Source organism: Cygnus atratus, chromosome 13 (genome assembly GCF_013377495.2).
Source record: "Cygnus atratus isolate AKBS03 ecotype Queensland, Australia chromosome 13, CAtr_DNAZoo_HiC_assembly, whole genome shotgun sequence".
Lineage (NCBI taxonomy): Eukaryota > Metazoa > Chordata > Aves > Anseriformes > Anatidae > Cygnus > Cygnus atratus.
The window spans coordinates 6,282,361-6,300,066 of NC_066374.1; the positions used below are offsets into that span (position 1 = coordinate 6,282,361).

General features: G+C 67.8%; 3 protein-coding genes across 3 annotated transcripts; 2 read left to right on the forward strand and 1 right to left on the reverse strand.

Moving 5' to 3' along the window:
* Positions 1–3,011: 3,011 nt before the first annotated feature.
* On the reverse strand, positions 3,012–3,868 carry APLN (apelin). The gene is made up of 2 exons (XM_035541632.1): positions 3,793–3,868; positions 3,012–3,169 (listed from the first exon to the last, which is right to left on the reverse strand). Exons 1-2 carry the CDS (start codon positions 3,866–3,868, stop codon positions 3,012–3,014), a joined length of 234 nt encoding a protein of 77 aa, XP_035397525.1.
* A 458-nt stretch (positions 3,869–4,326) lies between these two features.
* Positions 4,327–13,957, forward strand: XPNPEP2 (X-prolyl aminopeptidase 2). The gene is given in 23 exon segments (XM_035541631.2): positions 4,327–4,660; positions 8,845–8,939; positions 8,942–8,996; positions 9,396–9,469; positions 9,577–9,687; positions 9,768–9,831; positions 9,972–10,076; positions 10,155–10,241; positions 10,381–10,527; positions 10,608–10,709; positions 10,821–10,902; positions 11,247–11,442; positions 11,541–11,630; positions 11,746–11,855; positions 11,947–12,024; positions 12,110–12,181; positions 12,273–12,333; positions 12,461–12,530; positions 12,616–12,720; positions 12,862–12,921; positions 13,124–13,200; positions 13,459–13,557; positions 13,748–13,957. Coding segments are annotated over 23 exon segments (2,484 nt in total).
* A 586-nt stretch (positions 13,958–14,543) lies between these two features.
* SASH3 (SAM and SH3 domain containing 3) lies at positions 14,544–17,706 on the forward strand. The gene is made up of 8 exons (XM_035541435.1): positions 14,544–14,597; positions 15,941–16,036; positions 16,237–16,395; positions 16,464–16,599; positions 16,679–16,830; positions 16,937–17,143; positions 17,265–17,415; positions 17,519–17,706. The coding sequence occupies exons 1-8, from the start codon at positions 14,544–14,546 to the stop codon at positions 17,704–17,706; spliced, it is 1,143 nt and encodes a 380-aa protein (XP_035397328.1).

Here is a 17,706-nt window from a genome sequence, read left to right on the forward strand (position 1 = left end):
GAGTGCGGGGCTGTGCCCAGGCAGCTGCTCCCGGCCTCGTCACGGAGGGGACCGGTGCAAGGTGCCGGCATTGTTCCCGTGGCCGCTGCATTCCTACCACTGCCGGCGGAAATGCCGGAGAGGGCGCGAAGCCCTGCGGCTCCCGTGGGACGGGCTGAGGGCTGGGCCCGTGCATCCTCAAGGCTTGGCCATGGCCGTGGCACTCCTTGGAGGGCCTCGGAGCTCTGAGCAGTGCATGGGGATGGGGGCTTGAACGTGCCCAGCACCCACCACGGTGCTGGAAGTGTCTGCGTGGTGGGGCTGGCGTGGCTGGTGGCACCCCAGCGGTGTGTGCCAGCTGTGAGTGGTGTGGCTCAACCTGTGGTTTTGGCACAGCCACCATCCCCTGCCCAGCCTGCGTGTCCAGCGCTGAGCCCTGGCCATCCCCTGGGATGCAGCCAGAGGTCCCCAAGAAACAGGGGCCTCCAGCGGTGGCTCATCCCTCTCCCATCCCCTCTCCCAGCACACCCAGCACCCTTGCTTCCCAACTGGGCCAGCTTGGACCCAGCAAAGCCCCCGTCCTGGCCGTGCCAGGACAGGCACCTGCACACGTGCCCAGCGGCCAGGCACTGGGGTGGAAGCTGTGCACCCTCCCGGCCTCTGCCCCCAGCTGCTGAGACCTCACAGCCCCTCCGGCTTCAGCACTTGCGGCAGCCGCTGCCGGCAGCGTGCGAGGGAGCTGGCACGGTGCACGGCACGCGGCGCACGGGGACGGCGGAGGAGCCCGGCAGCCCCCACCTGCCTGCAGGCAGCAGGCCAAGCCAGGAAAAGCCAGAGATTCCTTCGCTCTCCTGGCCCAGGAGCCTTTTCCTCCGGCACCGGCTGGCCACAGCCCAACCGGGGGGACCTCCCCGGCCTCCCCCTTCCAGGGCAGAGATGGGGCCAGCAGGGTTGGGGCGGTTGGGCTGCGGCCAGGGCACCGCATCCTGCCTCTCCGCCATCACGGCACCCGGTGGCATGGCAGCCCCCGGCCCCGCGGGAGGGGAAAACCCAGCGGGGCCCACACGGGATGCACGGGGCGGGCGCAGGCGTGCGGCCTGGCGGGAGCGCGCTGGCGCGTGGCCGGGGAGCGCATCCCTCCCGCTCCCCAAGGATGAGCTCATGGAGGCCAGCTGGGCCCAGCCCCACTTCCCCCGGGCCCCTGCTCCCAGCCCCGCAGCTGCAGCCTTTCCGCCCCTCCGTGGCCCCATTAACCCCCTCCCCACCAGTGCTGACGCCCCTGCGCCTGCCTGCGGGACCCCCAGCATGGTGCCCCCGGCTCTCAATTTCCCGGGGCTCCCGCACCCCAGCAGCTCGGGGAGCCCAGCACCGCTCTGGGGGATTGGGGGAGACAGGAGGGGGGTCCGATCCCTTTGCAGGGCTCAGCCACCGATCCACATGCAAGACCCCCTCAGCCCTAAGCTGCTGCCCCTCTCCATGGGCATGTGAGGGACCAGGGAGGGGGAAAAGAGGGACAGAGAGAGCGGGAATGAGCATGCAGGGAACCGGGACACCAGGGATGGGGATGCCAGGGACCAGCTGCCTGCAGCTGCTCGCCTGCCGGGGCCCATGGGGATGGGGACACCAGAGAGGAGGACACCAGGAATTGGGACTCCAGGGACAGGGACTCCAGGGACAGGGATGTCAGGAATAGAGACACCAGGGACAGGGACGCCAGGAATAGAGACACCAGGAATAGGGACACCAGAGATAGGAATGCCAGGGACCGGGATGCTGGTGAAAAGGATGCCAGGGAGGGGGGTGCCAGAGGCCAGGCACCCACAGCTGCTCCCCTGTGGCCAGCGGGGCTGGTGGTGTTAGGCTGGGGGGGGGGGGGGGCAGGTCTGGCGGCCCCAGGGCATGACGGCACAAGAGCCAAAGGTGCCCAGGACAGGGTCCCACAGAACCGGGGCAGCTCCAGCAGCTGCAGCAGTGCCCATCCCATCCTGTCCCATCGCCCCGTGCCCCCCCAGGGCCCGGCACAGGCTGAGGCCCCTCTCCCCACCCCGGGCGCTGCACCCACCCGGCACCGATTGCCAGTAACCACGGCAACGAGAAACTGCTTTTGGCTGGCGAGATGCGCAAGCCCCAGCCCCGGCTGCCGTTGCAGCATCGGGTACACCATCAGCACCCGGAGGGACAGGGACTGAGACCGGGACGGGACAGGTTGTCCCCCTCGCAGGGCACCAAGCATCTCTCCACGGCCCCAAGGGCTGCAGACCTTGTCCCAGCCCGTGGTTCAGCCACGCAGCCGCCACTGCGCCAAAAACAAGTGTTTATTGTCATCATAGCTCTTTATAATAAAGATGTATTTACACAGAACAAATCTTTACAGACACGAGAGACACGGTGACCGACAGGGCCCGGCACCACGACTAAGGCCCTCCTTTGGCATACGTTAGTGCTTCACACAGAGACCCCGCCACAGGCACCCCACGGGTGGGCACCCCACGCCACGGGGGTCCCGCAGAGGTGGCTCTGCCGCCAGGGAGGGGAGGGCAGCTCACGCGGGGTTAGCACCACGAGAATAAATAGACCCTCCCCAGCCACGCTGCCGGGGCAGGTGGGCGACAGGGACGGGGCAGGGCTCCTGCGGGGCCGCAGGGAGCTCCTCCGCCCGAAAAAGTGCTTTGCGCAAAGCCCGCGGACCCGGCGAGCCGGGAACGGGGCACGGGGGCAGCGCCCCAGCTCCGCCGTGAGCTGCCCGGGAGGCGGCGAGGGGACGCGGCGGTACCCACGGGACACGGCCCGGGGGCCAGCCACGGCGGTGGAGGTGACGCCAGCCCGGGGCTCACGGGTGGGACCCCCACGCACGGGGCTCAGGGCCGAGCAGACCGGGCTAGGGAGCAGGGCTGGCAGCCGGGCACGCGTCCCTGGAGGGCTGGTGGCGACCCTGCAACAAGAGCGAAGTGCGGTGGGATGAGCCCCAGCCCAGCAGCACCGTGCGTTGTCCCCGCGTCCCCCCCCCCGAGCCCCACCGCCACTCACCTGGGTCAGAAGGGCATGGGGCCCTTGTGGGACAGCCGGGGCCGGGGCCGGCGGAGCCTCCGCCACCCGCCCGCCCGCTGCCCGGCCCCGCGCCGCGCACCCCGCGGCCGCACCAGGGTTCGGATGCGGCCCTGCTCCGGACCCGTCCCATCCGGCACCGGCCCTGGGACGGCAAGAAGAGCGTTAGCCGCGGCCCCCCCACCCGAACCTGCACGAGGGATGGGGATGCTGCGGCGCTCGGCCCAAAGCGGGCAGGGCCGGGCGGCACCGTTTCCTGGATCGCCCCCAGTGCAGGCGCGACTCAAGCCGTTCGCCAGCCGAGTGCTTCCTGCACCGGAGCGCCCGGGCCACCTGCACGGAGCGCGGCCGCTGCCGAGGGCACGGCGCGGCCCCGACTCGGGCTCGGCTCCCCAGCTCCCCCCGGCCACCCCAGAGCCGCCCGGCTCCCCGGCGCCCCGCAGCCCCCTCCCCGCCCGCCCGGTCCCCACCGCAGCGGACCTCGGCCGGCACCGGGGGCTCGGGGGCTGCCACCCCCGGCTCGCGCGGCCGGCGCTGCGCCCGCCGCCCGTCCGACGGGACCCCGGCACCCCGTGGCACGGCCGCCTCCCGGGGACCTCCGCGGGCCGTCGCTCGGCCCCGCTGCCCCGGGGCGGACAGAGCGAGGTTTGTTGCCGCCCTGAAAAGCGCTTTGTCCTCCCCCCCGGGGGCCGCCGGCTCCCCGCCAGCCGCGGCCGCCCCCGGCCGCTCCGCCCCGCAGCGGGCCCCGCTCCCCCGCGCCGCACTCACCCGCGGCGGCGGCCAGGGCGAGGCAGAGCAGCAGCAGCAGCAGCAGCAGCGCCAGCAGCCAGCGCCGCTCCGCCATGCTCCGCCGGGCGCGGGGCTGCGCGGCTCCGCCGGGCTCGGGGCGGCGGCGGCGGCGGGGGGGGGGTGGGAAGCGGCGGAGGCGGCGGCGGCGGCGGTGGCGGCCCCGCTCCGGGATCGCCGCATTTGTAGGCGGCGAGAGCCCGGCCCGGCCCGGCCCCGCCGCACGCCCGCCCCGGGGGGGCTCCGCCGCCCGCCCCGCTCCGCCCCCTCCGCCCACAGCGGCCGAGCCCCCCCGGGACCCCCCCGCGGTCCCTCCCAGCCTGTTCGTGGGGAGACGGGACGCCCCGGTTTGGGGCAACCCCCCCCGGGGTGCCGTCCCGGCCCCGGCCCTCCCGGTGCCGCTCCGGGGATGCACAGCCCCGGTACCCACCGGGACGCGCCGGGCACCCGGCTGGGGCCGGGGGGCACCGGGCTGAGCGTGCCGGCTGCGGGCACAAGGCCGGGGGAGCCGATGGGATGCATCCGCGGGTCCCCAGGGAGCTGGTGGGTGTAGTTGCTAAGCCTCTCTCTGTCATATTTGAGAAGTCGTGGCAGTCCGGTGAAGTTCCCTCTGACTGGAAGAGGGGAAACCCCAGCAAGACCACGGAGCAGATCCTCCTGGAAACTGTGCTAAGGCCCGTGGAAAATAAGGAGGTGATTGGTGACAGCGAACAGGGCTTCACTAAAGGCAGATCGTGCCTGAAAAACCTGGGGGCCTTCTACAATGGGGTTACAGCACTGGTGGATAGGGGAGGAACAACTGACATCATCTACCTGGACTTGCGTAAAGCACTTGATGCTGTCCCCCATGGTATCCTTGTCTCTAAACTGGGGAGAAACGGGTGTGATGGATGGACCACTCGGTGGGTAAGGAATTGGCTGGATGGTCGCACTCCAAGAGCTGCGGTCAGCGGCTCAGTGGCCAGGTGGAGATCCGTGACAAGCGGTGTTCCTCGGGGGCCAGTGCTGCGACCAGCACCGTTTAACATCTTTGTCGGTGACACAGAGAGTGGGATCAAGTGCACCCTGTTTGCAAACAACACCGAGCTGTGTGGTGCGGTCAACACGCAGGAGGGAAGGGATCCCGTCCGGAGGGACCTGGGCAGGCCTGAGAGGTGGGGCTGTGCCAACCTCATGAGACCAAGCACAAGGTCCTGCAGATGGGCTGGGGCAATCCCAGGCACGGACACAGGCTGGGCGGAGAATGGATGGAGAGCAGCCCTGAGGAGAAGGACCTGGGGGTGTTGGTGGATGAGAAGCTCGACATGAGCTGGCAACGTGCGCTTGCAGCCCAGAAAGCCAATCGTGTGCTGGGCTGCACCAACAGCAGCATTGCCAGCAGGGTGAGGGAGGGGATTGTCTCCCTCTGCTCTGCTCTTGTGAGACCCCACCTGGAGCCCTGCGCTCAGCTCTGGGGCCCCAGCACAAAGAAGGCTGGGGAGGGGCTCCCTGTGAGGGACTGTAGTGATAGAACAAGGGGTAATGGCTTTAAACTAAAAGAAGGCAGGTTTATATTGGATGTAAGGAAGAAATTCTTCACTGTGAGGGTAGTGAGGCACTGAACAGGCTGCACAGAGGAGCTGTGGATGCCCCATCCCTGGAGATGTTCAAGGCCAGGTTGGTTGGGGCTCTGGGCAGCCTGGGCTGGTGGGAGAGGTCCCTGCCCATGGCAGGGGGTTGGAACTGGGTGGGCTTTGAGGTCCCTGCCAACCTGAACCGTTCTGTGAGCCTGTGATTCTATCATTCCACGGCTGTGCCCTTGCTGCAAAGAAGACCAGGAGAGTCCTGGGCTGCAGCAGGCATGGCAGCAGGTGGGGGAAGGTGAGCCTTCCCCCCAGCTCAGCCACACCTGAAGCCACATGCTTCAGGTGTGAGGCATGATGAGGTGTGAGGCCACACCTGAAGCACCATGCCCAGTTCAGGGCTCCTCAGTACAAGGGCAACACAGAGACACATACACAGGACAGGGTCTGACGAAGGGCCAGAGAGATGACTCGGGGCCTGGAGTATCTCTCCCGTGGCAAAAGGCTGAGCGAGCTGGGACCCTTCCACGTAGAGAAAAGAAGGCTCAGGCGGGACCAGGGGTTGCATGTGTGGAGTGTGGAACACGTGGAAATCTTACCAAAGTCTATAAAGACCTGAGAGGAGAGTGCAAATAGGATAGAGACGGGTTCTTCTGAAGATGATGATTGCAACAACAGGACAAGAGGCAACAGGCAAAAACTGAAACACGGCGTGTTATGTCTGACCTTCAGGAACCCCATTTTACTGTGAAGGGTGACCAGAGAGCCTACGGAGTCTCCCTCCTTGGCAAGATTTAAAAGCAGGTGGAAAGTGGTCCTGGGCAACCTGCTCTGGGTGTCCCCACCTGAGCAGGGGCTTGGACCAGGTGACCTGGAGAGGTCCCTTCCGACCTCAACGCTTCTGTGCAGATCAGGGCAGCAGAGGTGCAAGACTCCCACACAAGACACCCCAAAACTGCCCCTGTAAGGTCACCAACGCGGTAACGACTGAGGCACAGCCAGGACACGAGTGGGGAACCGCAGATGGACAAAGGGAAGTCACAGCTCCACGCCCCACAGGGGGGTCCCCACAGCCGTGATGCGACAGCTCCTGTAGGTACCCACGTGGTGGAAGCCGAGACACCCACGCAGGTAGGAGCTGGGGGTGCCTTGGCGACAGGGTGGCGACCCCCGTGTACCCCAGCGTCGTGTCCATCAGGCAGGGGCTCCCAGCCTCTCCGTCACGGGGGGGATTTTCTCTGGATATCAGAATATCTAGCGCCCTTGCTTCCGCATTCCTGGGGCCGCAGCGGGCTCCCTCCCGCCCCGCGCGCGTCCTGTTTGCTCGGGCGCATCACCCCGGCCTGAGTCACGCCGCGGCCCCGCAGGTGGCGGAAGGCTAACAATAGCCCACAAAGGGAGGATGTCTCCCCCAAGCCTTCCTCCGGCCCCGTCTTCGAGGAAACCTCCCGCGGGAGGGACGGGCCCCACCGGACGCGCGGTGGTGGATGAGCCTCGTCCGGTTGACGCTGCCTGGCTCGCGGTGGCCCCCGGTGAGCGCCTTGGGGGGTCCCCAGGGGGTGGCCGGAGCTGGGGGAGGATGCGCAGCAGATGTAGAGCTTGGTGATGTGGTTTAGCGGAGGACTTGTTAGGTTAGAGGTTGGACTGGATGATCTTGGAGGTCTCTTCCAACCTGGATGATTCGGTGATTCGGTGATTAGCGCGGTTCGCTAATTACCAGGATGGAAGCAAAGCGCTGCCTGATGGTCGCTGTGACAACCTGCGTGACGCATCCTCGAGAAACTTTTCGTGCCCGTAACAATCGCGGGCAGCCTCGGTGTCGCTGCTGTCCCCTGTCCCCCAGCCGGCCCTGTCCTGCCCCTGCTTGGAGCTCCGGGGCATGGACCCCCCCCCCGCATGCCCCATCCGCCGCCCCAACCCGAGGAGAACCCAAAGGGGGGACCCGGGGAGGTGACCCCGGCCCGGGCAGGAGCGGGCACGGACCCACCCGTGACACGACCGCGCCCGGTCTCGGCGTGGCTGCAGACACGGGGGCGATGCCCCCGGCTCCTGCTGCTGCCTCCCGCTCCCCGCCGGGCTCCGCAGGGCCTGGGGCAGGGGACAGGGGACAGGGGACGGGGACAGGGGACAGGGGCCCGCGGCGGGGTCGTGGTGCCACCTCGTGGCCGGCAGCACCCCAGCGACACGGCCGGGGGCGCAGCATCCCTGCCTGCTGCGGGGGGTGGCACGGCGGGGGGGGCCGGGGCAGGGGGCAAGAACTCGCGTGGGAGATGCCCCGGGACAGGGGCCAGCCGGCAGAGCCCCCCCCGCCCATCGCACCGAGCCCGCAGGGACGCCGAGCCCGCTGCCCAGCTGGTGTCTTCTCAGGGAGGTTTGCTTGTAAAGCATCTGTTTGTTTACCGTAGGACCTACCGGACGTCCAGCAGCTTGCATATTGCCGCACGAGGTCCTGCTGCCACGGCACTGGAGGGGGCTGGCACTGCACATCTCCCCCCACCACCCTCGGATGGGCACCGCTGCAGCCGGGCTTTCTCTTCAGCAGCGGCGGAGCGGTCATTAAACCAGCCAGAGGAAATACGTGTGCCATAAACGCGGCAGGCCCCGGGCTCGAGGCTCGTTATGCCTCGCATCAGCTCTTTTTCCAAGGTGGAGACCACGGCGGTCCCGAGCACACAGGCTCGGAGGGACGAAGGGCACGGCCCAGCCGGCACCGCCCTCGGGTGCGGGCGCTGGTCCCCAGGCCATGCGCATGGTTTGGTGCCTGCATGGGATAGCTCAGCCTGCTCACCTCCAGCACGCTCCCTCCGTACGCTGCTGCCAAATCTGCCTCCTATCTTGTCAGGATGCTAAAATATTCCTTTTGTCTCCTTGGCCAGCGTTTCAAACCCAGCACACTAACGGGAGCTGAATTTATTATTCCTGTTATTCCATTAGCCAGACCGCGCACTCTCACTAGTGCTGAAGGCATTATGTGCTTACACTCAAGGCCCTGCACATATTTCTGCTGCCCAGAAACTCTCATACACATACTGGAGAGAGTTTCAGGAGCTCAGCTCAGCCCCCCAGCCCCTTTGCCATAGCACAGCACCCTGGATGCCCTCACCGCATCCCCATCTCAGCGCAACCCGACGAGCGCTGACGTTTCGCTGAGCCGGGTGAGGACGGTGCCGTGCCCGCAACCCCGCTCCACGGGACAGCCTCTCCCCTGGGGGGTATTTCTGGACAAGGGGTTCCCTGGGGGCACAGGGGACGCAGCACCCCACAGAGCTCTTCGTGCTGGGTTAGCACCCCGGGCAGCTGGGACGTGCCAGGCTGAGCTGGCACAGCTCCACCTCTGCTTCCAGGAGGATCTTTGGACTTTGTGCGGATTTGGCTGTTTACTGTTATCTGGTTATCTAGAAGGGAGAAGCACTCAGTGAATAGGGCAACGACCCCCCCATATTTGCTCGGGGGCCTTGGCTCTGTCATCCAGCATCCCTCCGCCCCTGGGGCAAAGGCGCAGGAGGAGGGACCTGTCACCCCCGGCACTGCCGAAACGTCCCTTCCTCTGCCAGCAGCTCGGGGACTGCCGAGCAGCCATGGAGCCCTCCCGGTGGATCGCAGCCTGGCTGCTCCTTCTCCAGGGTATGTATGTGGGAGATGTCCCCGTGGCAGGGCTGGGTGGGGGTGGGGACCAGATCCAGGGACCCCCACCCATGGTGCACCTCAGTGTTTTGCTTGCCTGGTGGGGGTGAAGCATGGGTGGGTTTTCCCTTGGGGGGCTGTTCTGCTGCTCCAGCCCCCAGGGCACACCCCTGGCTCCCAGACAGGTCCCAGCCCCAGGGATGCTCAGCATGGGGCTGGCTCCTGCCTGCTCCCCAATGCTTCAGCTGTGCCTTGTGACCATCCCGCCATGTCCATCGTGGCCATCCCGCTGTGCCCAGGGGTCCGTTCCCCAAGGCATGCCAGGGGCATGTGCCTCTGCCTGGGGCTGACCAGGAGCTGGAGCCCCTGCTGAGGCTCTGGCCTCCCCCTGCACCCCAGCCTGCACCCCAGGATGCTCACAGCAGGCCGTGTCCCCCAGGACCGACATTCGGGACTGCTCTGTGGACCCACCGGTGAGTCCCCCCTGCTGTGCACAGCACCTGCCCCCCCCCCCCCCGGGGAGCCCCATGCAGGGCTCCCTCCCCCCCCCAAACCTTTGTCTCCCTCCTTGTGCCACCAGTACCTGCCCCCCACGGCCACCAACACCACGGCGCGGCTCGCCGCTCTGCGGGATGCCATGCGCGCCCACAGCATCCACGCCTACATCGTGCCCTCCACGGATGCCCACATGGTAAGGGGGCAGCCCCCCCGTGCCCCAGGCTGCGGGACAGCACCCCCAGCCACTTCTCATGGCTCCATCCTCGTCTCCAGAGCGAGTACATCGCCGAGCGGGATTCCCGTCTGGGCTGGCTGACCGGCTTCACCGGCTCTGCGGGTGAGAGCATCCTCGCCACCGCGGGGACCTGCCCTCGGCCCCTGGGCTTCCCACCCTGGGGGGTCCCCAGGGGCATCTGCAGGACCTGGGGGAGCCTGGCAAGGGGAGAGGCGATGCCTGAGTCCCTGCTGCCACCCCAGGCACCGTCGTGGTGACACAGGACAGGGCGGCCCTGTGGACCGACAGCCGCTACTGGACGCAGGCAGAGCGGCAGCTGGACTGCAACTGGGAGCTGCAGAGGACAAGTCAGTGCGGGCAGGGCGGGGGGGCTGGGGGGGTCCCCGCTCCTGGGCCCCCACCACCCGTCTCTCTCTCTCTTGCAGCATGGATCAAGTACATTGGGCAGTGGATCCTGGAGTCGGTTCCTGCAGGGGGCAATGTCAGCCTGGACCCGTTCCTCTTCTCCATCGGTAAGGTTGGTCGGCACGGGGGGGGGGGGCCCTGCCTGATGGGGCGCACGAGTGGCCCCTGGGTGTGGCGAGGGAGGTCGTTGCTGCATGTCCGTGTCCCCCCCCCCCCCCCCCCCCATGGGCTGCTTTTCCCCTTCAGACACCTGGAACAGCTACAGCCAGGCTCTACAGGGCTCTGGCAGGGCCTTGCTGCCCATGGAGACCAACCTCGTGGACCAAGTGTGGGGCGACCAGAGACCCCCTCCGGCCTCCAGCGAGATCTACAGCCTCCCGGCAGAGTTCACGGGTACGCCTGCCCCCACCCGCACCCCCTGGCCTTGGGGCGGGGGGTACAAGCTGAGCCGCTGGCTCACCCCCCCCTCCCAGGGAGCAGCTGGCAGGAGAAGGTGGCCGGGATCCGGCAGCAGATGGAGGAGCACACCCAGAGCCCCACGGCCGTGCTGCTCTCCGGGCTGGAGGAGACCGCCTGTGAGTAGCCATGGCAGTGCTGCGGTCGGTGCCAGGGCTGCGGCACTGCCGAGAGCTGGGGCAGCAGGGCCACTGGTGGACACGGGTTCTGATGCCTCCCTCCCCCGGCAGGGCTCTTCAACCTCCGTGGAGATGACATCCCCTACAACCCTGTCTTCTACTCCTACACACTGCTGACCAGCACCAACATAAGGTGGGCAGCACCTACCTGTGGGGACGGGTCACTGCCAGGGTCCTGCCCCGACCCTCTTCCCTTCTCCCATGAAGCCCCCCTTCAACCCTTCCCCAAAGCCTGGCACACCCCACTGTGTCCAGCCCCATTGCACCCCCTCTCCAAGCCCCACATTGTTCCCAAGCCTGGCCCCATCCCTCCCAGCACAGCCTCAGCTCCAGCCTCATCCCTCCCGATAAAACCCCGGGGTCCAGCCCCCCCCCCCACCTCCCAGCACAAGCCCCCAGCCCCTTCCCCTCCACTGCTGTGCCCCCATGGCCGGGCCGGGGGGGGGCCGGGGGAGCCAGCCCACGTCCTGCCCCCAGCCTGTTCGTGGACGAGGCGCGCCTGACGGCAGAGGCACGGCAGTCCCTGCGGGCTGACTGCCCCGGGCCGCTCTGCGTGGAGCTGCGGAACTACAGCCAGGCACGTGCCCACCTCCAGCGCTACGCCCAGGGCAACGTCACGGTCTGGCTCGGCACCGAGTACACCACCTACGGCCTCTACAGCGTCGTTCCCCAGGTGAGGCTGCACCGCCCGTGGCCGCGGCCTCCCCGGAGGCCGGCTGCTGGGGCTGGGGGCAGGGGGTGGGTGGCCATGCCCCACCGTCTCCTTCGCAGGAGAAGCTGGTGGAGGACAGCTACTCCCCGGTGATGCTGGCCAAGGCTGTGAAGAACGAGAAGGAGCAGGAGCTGTTGCGAGCTGCTCACGTAAGGGCTGTCCCCATCTCCTCACCCAGCAGCAGAAGTGGGGGGGGGGGGGGGGCTCCTTTGGGTGCTGTTCCCCCCACCATGCTCCCGCCCGATGCCAATGGGCTGTGCCCAGGTTCGGGACGCGGTGGCTGTCATCCAGTACCTGCTGTGGTTGGAGAAGATGGTGCCGCAGGGGCAGGTGGACGAGTTTTTGGGTGCCCGCCACATCGATGCCCTCCGACGGTCAGTGCCGCCCACCCACCGCTGCACCCAGGGGGTGCCAGCACAGGGTGGCAGGGACCCCTCCGGCATCTCGCCCCCCGCTGCCTTCCAGGGCCCAGCAGCACAGCCACGGGCCCAGCTTCGAGTCCATCTCTGCCAGCGGGCTCAACGCGGCACTCGCCCACTACAGGTGTGGGGTCAGGGGCTTGGGATGCGGAGCTGCCGGGGCGTCCTGGGTACCATGGCGGGGGCTCTCACCCCCCTCTCCTCCCCAGCCCATCCAACACCAGCAGACGGAAGCTGTCGGTGGATGAGATGTACCTGTCGGACACCGGCGGGCAGTACCTGTGCGTATCCCACCCCGCCCCACCGTGCCCCTATCGTGGCTGCGCCCAGCCCTGCAGGAGTCAGGGCCCCTGCTCATGTCCCCCTTTGCAGGGATGGCACCACAGACATCACGCGGACCATGCACTGGGGCACCCCGACCCCACTCCAGAAGGTGCTGGCACCATTGGGCCATCCCAGCCATGGAGCTGGGGCTGTTGCCAGAGGCTGAGGCTGGATGTGCTGCGGGGGATGGGGACATCCATGCAGCACCATGCTCAGCACCCCCGTGCCTCTCTTAGGAAGCCTACACCCGCGTGCTGATGGGCAACATTGACCTCTCCCGCCTCGTCTTCCCGCCCAACACGGCCGGTGGGTGCCATGTCTGGCATGGGGGGAGCAGGGCAGGGGGCGCCCTCACCGCTCTTCAGCCCCATCCCACGTCCTCATCCTCCAGGGAGAAACGTGGAGTCCTTCGCCCGCCGGGCGCTCTGGGACGTGGGGCTCAACTACGGCCACGGGACCGGCCACGGCATCGGCAACTTCCTCTCGGTCCATGAGTGTAGGTGCTGGGGGCCAGCTCCGGGACACAGGGACAGGGCTCACAGGGGGCTTGTCACAGCCCAGCCCTGCCGCTCTCTGCGGGCAGGCACCCCCTGAGTGTGTCTCCCCCTTCCTGTAACCCACCCGCTGTCCCCCACAGGGCCCGTGGGTTTCCAGTCCAACAACGTGCCGCTGACTGCAGGCATGTTCACGTCCATCGGTAGGTGCACCCAGCGCGGGTCCTGCCAGCTGTGCCGCCTCAGGCTCTAGGGGATGGCCCCGGTGTCGCAGGGCTATGCCAAGGAAGCGGGTCCCCAGCTTTCTGCCCTGCTCGGGAGCCAGTCCAGGGTTCTCCACAGGCGGGGATGGGCTGGGGGGGCTGCTGGGGCGTGGGACTTGCTGGGCACTGCTCCTGTCCTCAGAGCCCGGCTACTACCGGGATGGAGAGTTCGGGATCCGCATCGAGGACATCGCGCTCGTGGTGGAGGCGCAGACCAAGGTAACGCTGTCCCTGCTCACCCAGCTGCCCGAGGAGCCTGGAGCTGCCTCCTCTCCCCAGACCAACCTTCGTTCCCAGGGCTCTGCATCAGGCTGGGGGTCACAGGGGAGGGCGGGGGGGCTTGGGCACAGTGCAGGGGTGGCAGGGGATGAGGTGGCATGGGCCCCTCCCCTGCTCCCATCACTAGACAGGCAGTGCCGGGGGGGCTGCGCCAGGCAAGGAGTGGGGGGCACCCACCTCACAGCCTTCCCCCAGCAGCACCCCACCGGGGAGGAGCCCTTCCTGACCTTCGAGGTGGTGTCGCTGGTGCCCTACGACCGCAACCTCATCGACGTCAGCCTCCTGTCGCAGGAGCAGGTACAGGGCGCTGGGAGTGGGTGAATGGGAAACCAGGGCAAACGGAGCCAGGGTGGGCAAACGGGGCTGAGGCAGGGATGGACACATGGACATAGAGGTGCAGAGGGGCCTGAGGACAGGGCTGGGGCAGGTGAATGGGCTGGGACCACGAGGACGGTCCTCTGCAGCTGCCTATGATACCCGGCTGCAGATAAAGTACCTGAACGCCCACTATGAGACCATCCGGGCACGTGTGGGGCCGGAGCTGCAGCGGCAGCAGCTGGAGGAGGAGTACCGCTGGCTGCAGAGGAACACCGAGCCCTTCCCGCTGGCCAGCACCAGCACCACCACCGCCACCACGCTGGGCACGCTGGCCATCAGCTCGCTTGTCTCCATGCTGCTCACTGAGCTGCAGGCCTGATCCTGACTCCTCCCCTGCCGAGGCAGCTTCTTCTCACCACCGCTCACTTCCTTGTTTTGCCTTTTTTTTTTTTTATTTTCATCCTTGCAATTAAACAGTGCCAACACCGATGGGGGCGTGAGGCACTGGTGTGCCAGGGCAGGGTGCCGGTGTGCCCGTCCCACCTGGGGCCAGTTGCCCCTCTGCAGCGCAGGGAAGACCTGCGGATGCAGGGGACATCCCAGCCCCAGCGTCCCATGAAGGGGTTGGCCAACGAGGCCGAAGGGACACGGGGAGGGGGCACGGCAGACAGGCAGGGGACCCTCCTCTTCTGCCCAGGGGGGACACCGAGCCCATCAGCAGCACTGATGGTGGGCACCAGGGCGCGAGGCTGGCACCCCTCCCGGGGGCCCTGGGCAGGGCAGACACTTCGAGGAGGTCTTCCTTCCTCCTGGCCCAGCTAGCAAGCCCCGAGCTGCGCCGCTGCAAGCACCTCTCATGTGACCGCTGGCTTCCTGTGCGCTTCCCGGCCTCGGTGCCGGCGCCTCGGTACGTGCCCTGCCAGGCGCTGCTCCAGCGCTGTGCTCTGCCCCGGGGCCCCAGCACCATGCTGCGCCGCAAGCCCTCCAACGCCAGCGACAAGGAGCCCTGCCACAGGAAGGTGAGCGCCCACCGGACCAGGCTGCCCTGGGGGTCCCCGCAGAGGCCAGGATGCCCACCCTCCACCAGCAGGACCTGGGGCAGGGAGGATGGGGTGATGCGGTCTGGGCATCTGGGGTGGCCGTGGGGCAGAGCCCCTTGGGGCCCGGGGATGGCACTGCCAGCAGCCAGGCCCTGCCACCAAAGCCACTGTCGCCTTGCTTGCACGGTCCTTGCTTGCAGCTGCCCTGGCCCACGCCCTGCTCTGGCCCTGGGACACACGGCTGCAACCCAGTACCCCCGTCTGCTCCCAGCTCACAAACAGCAGCAGGCAGGCAGCATCACATCCCCGGGGCGCTGCAGGCAGCAGCAGTGACCGCAGCAGTGGGTCGGGGATGCTCAGACCCCCACGTTAGTGTGGGCGCAGGCAGGGGGACCAACAGGACCGGCGGGGCTGTGCCAGGGGGCAGAGGCTCCCCCACCCTGCTGCTCCCCGCGGTGTGGGCGACCGCTGCCATTTCCTGCCCGGGGAGAGGATGACGGCGGTGCCGCGCGGGCTGCCGGGTGCACAGCTCCCAGCAAGGTGTCTGCGGTCGAGGCAGTGCAAGGCTGCAGCCCCGTCACGTGTGTCGGCTGCTTCCTCCAGCAGTCCTGCACCGGCACGGCACCGGCACAGCACCGCCAGGCCCGTGGCTGTGGCAGATGGTTCTTGCCAGCCACCATGTGCCCAGGAGGGGGAAGGCCCCACTCTGGGAAGCTCCCAGCTGCCGGGGGAAATCTGGGTGAAGCATCCCCCTGGAGCAGGGGTGTCCCGGAGAGCCCGGCAGGCCCCCCCGGGCATCCCCTGCCCAGCCTGGCCGCACCCGCTGCTCTCACTTCCCTCTCGCTCCATTTCTGCAGAGCTCCTGAGGGCACGGCGCCCGCGGGGCAGCCGGTGCCCCCCCAGAGCTCGCGGTTTGCTCGGCGCTGCTCTAGCGCCGGCTGCTCTTGCAACACTGGCTCCTCCCCGCCGCGGGCCGATCTCGCAACGCTCCCAGGCGAGCGGCCACGCAGCGAGGCCGGGGTGGCAACCGCAGTGCGAGGAGGTTTCAGCTCGAGGAGATGCGAAGGAGACGCAGAGGGTTCAAACTGCCTGGGTCTGGTGGGCTGAGCGGCACTGATCTGGGAGCAGAGCAAAAATAAAGAGTAAATGATGCTCGGTTGAGCTGACAAAAAGGAGAACTAGGCGAGGAAGGCGCAGGTCTGTGGTCAAGGGCTGGGAAGGGCTTCAGGCACCTCTGAGGCATGCAGGATATTGGGGAGCAAGGGGGGAGGACCTCATGCAGGAGGCGCGAGGAGCCCTCACCCCTCTCCATCTGCCCCCAGCTCTCCCTCCAGCGCTCCAGCAGCTTCAAGGACTTTGCCAAGGCCAAAGTCAGCTCCCCTGTGGCGAGCGAGAAGGAGTTCAATCTGGATGAGAATGTGAGTGCCCGTCCTCACCCACAGCCCTTTCCTGAGCCCCCTTCCCCGAGCCACCAGCCCTACTGGCAGCCCAGGTGCTGTGGGGCAGCCTCAGGGGCTTGCAGCAGCAGCACCGGCCCAACCGTGCCTGGCTTTGGGGTCCTGCTCCCCGGGGAGCCCTGCAGCCCCAGCGCGCCCTCCCCGCTCCTTCCCCCCTCCAGATCCCTGAGGATGAGCCCAGCAGCGCTGCCCCCGAGGAGGCGGCGCGGAGCAGCGGGATGAAGCTGGGCAAGAAGTGGCGGGCCGTCATCTCCCGCACCATGAACCGCAAGATGGGCAGGATGGCGGTGAAGGCGCTGGCCGAGGGGAAGGTGAGCAGGGTGCCCAGGGGTGCAGGGCCACAGCCCCTGCTCCCTGGCACCAAGCCTGCTCCCCCCGGCAGGCAGAGGCAGAGGAGGAGGGGTCCCCGTCCCCCCTGTCCCCAGCCAGCAGCATGGAGGAGCCGAGCCACGAGAAGATGCCCCTGTCCTACCTGGAGATGGAGGAAGACGCGCACCCAGCCATCAGCCGCCAGCTGTCCAGCGGTGAGCACGGCCCCCAGCCGGCCCCCAGCCCCTCACCCAGGACCCTGTCCTGACCCCCCCCCCCCCCCCCCCCCCGCAGGCAGCGAGGCGTCCAGCCCCAGCCCCAACAACCGGGACAGCCTGCGGCTGGAGGAGAGCGGCCCTGCCTACACAGGCCCCTTCTGCGGCAGGGCCCGCGTCCACACGGACTTCACGCCGAGCCCCTACGACAAGGACTCGCTGAAGCTGCGGGTGAGCCTGGGCTGGCAGGGCTGGGGACGGCCCTGAGGGAGCGGGGTGTGGCGGTGGCTCCTTCATCCCTGCTCCTTCCTTCACACCCCTGTCATCTTTGGCCCAGAAAGGGGACATCATCGGCATCATCGAGAAGCCGCCCGTGGGCACCTGGACGGGGCTGCTCAACAACAAGGTGGGCTCCTTCAAGTTCATCTACGTGGACATCATCCCCGAGGAGATGGCCCCCGCCCGCAAGAGCCGGGGCCAGGGCAAGAGCAAGCGGCCCAAGCCCAAGACGCTCCACGAGCTGCTGGAGCGCATCAACCTGCAGGTGAGCGACGGGGACCCACGGGGCACCCGGGCAGCCCAGGAGAAGCGGGGAGGGGATGTGACGAGGAGCAGAGCAATGCAGGAAGATGAGGATGTCTCATCCCCCCCCCTCCCCGCCCCAGGAGCACACCTCCACCCTGCTACTGAACGGCTACCAGACCCTGGAGGACTTCAAGGAGTTGCGGGAGACCCACCTCAACGAGCTGAACATCACGGACCCCCAGCACCGTGCCAAGCTGCTCACGGCCGCCGAGCTCCTCCTGGATTATGACAGTAAGGGCTGGGCAGGCGGCAGGGGACGTCCCACGCCGTCCCCGACGCTGGCTGGCGGGGAGTAGCCCGGGCACCCGCTGATGCTTTGTCCTCTCTCCCCCAGCAGCGAGCGAGTCAGAGGAAGGTGACAGCTCTGAAGCCCAGCCTTCGCCCTCGGAGCCCAAGGGGGACATCCCGCGGGACTCGGGCTGCTTCGAAGGATCCGAGACCCTGGACGGCAGCCGGGAGGAGGCCGAGCTGGCAGGCCCTGAGGGGCAGCTGGGGGCTCTGTCCCCAGCAGAGTCCTCCTGA

What these genes read in the sequence shown, in the direction of transcription:
- SASH3 (XM_035541435.1), top strand. Translation starts at nt 14,544, where the DNA reads ATGCTGCGCCGCAAGCCCTCCAACGCCAGCGACAAGGAGCCCTGCCAC. An exon ending in CCGAGGGGAAGGTGAGCAGG is followed by an intron (nt 16,396 to 16,463) that starts GTGCCCAGGGGT and finishes CGGCAGGCAGAG; the next exon opens with GCAGAGGAGGAGGGGTCCCC. An exon ending in AGGACTCGCTGAAGCTGCGG is followed by an intron (nt 16,831 to 16,936) that starts GTGAGCCTGGGC and finishes TCTTTGGCCCAG; the next exon opens with AAAGGGGACATCATCGGCAT.
- APLN (XM_035541632.1), bottom strand. Translation starts at nt 3,868, where the DNA reads ATGGCGGAGCGGCGCTGGCTGCTGGCGCTGCTGCTGCTGCTGCTGCTG. An exon ending in CGCCCTGGCCGCCGCCGCGG is followed by an intron (nt 3,170 to 3,792) that starts GTGAGTGCGGCG and finishes TTGCCGTCCCAG; the next exon opens with GGCCGGTGCCGGATGGGACG.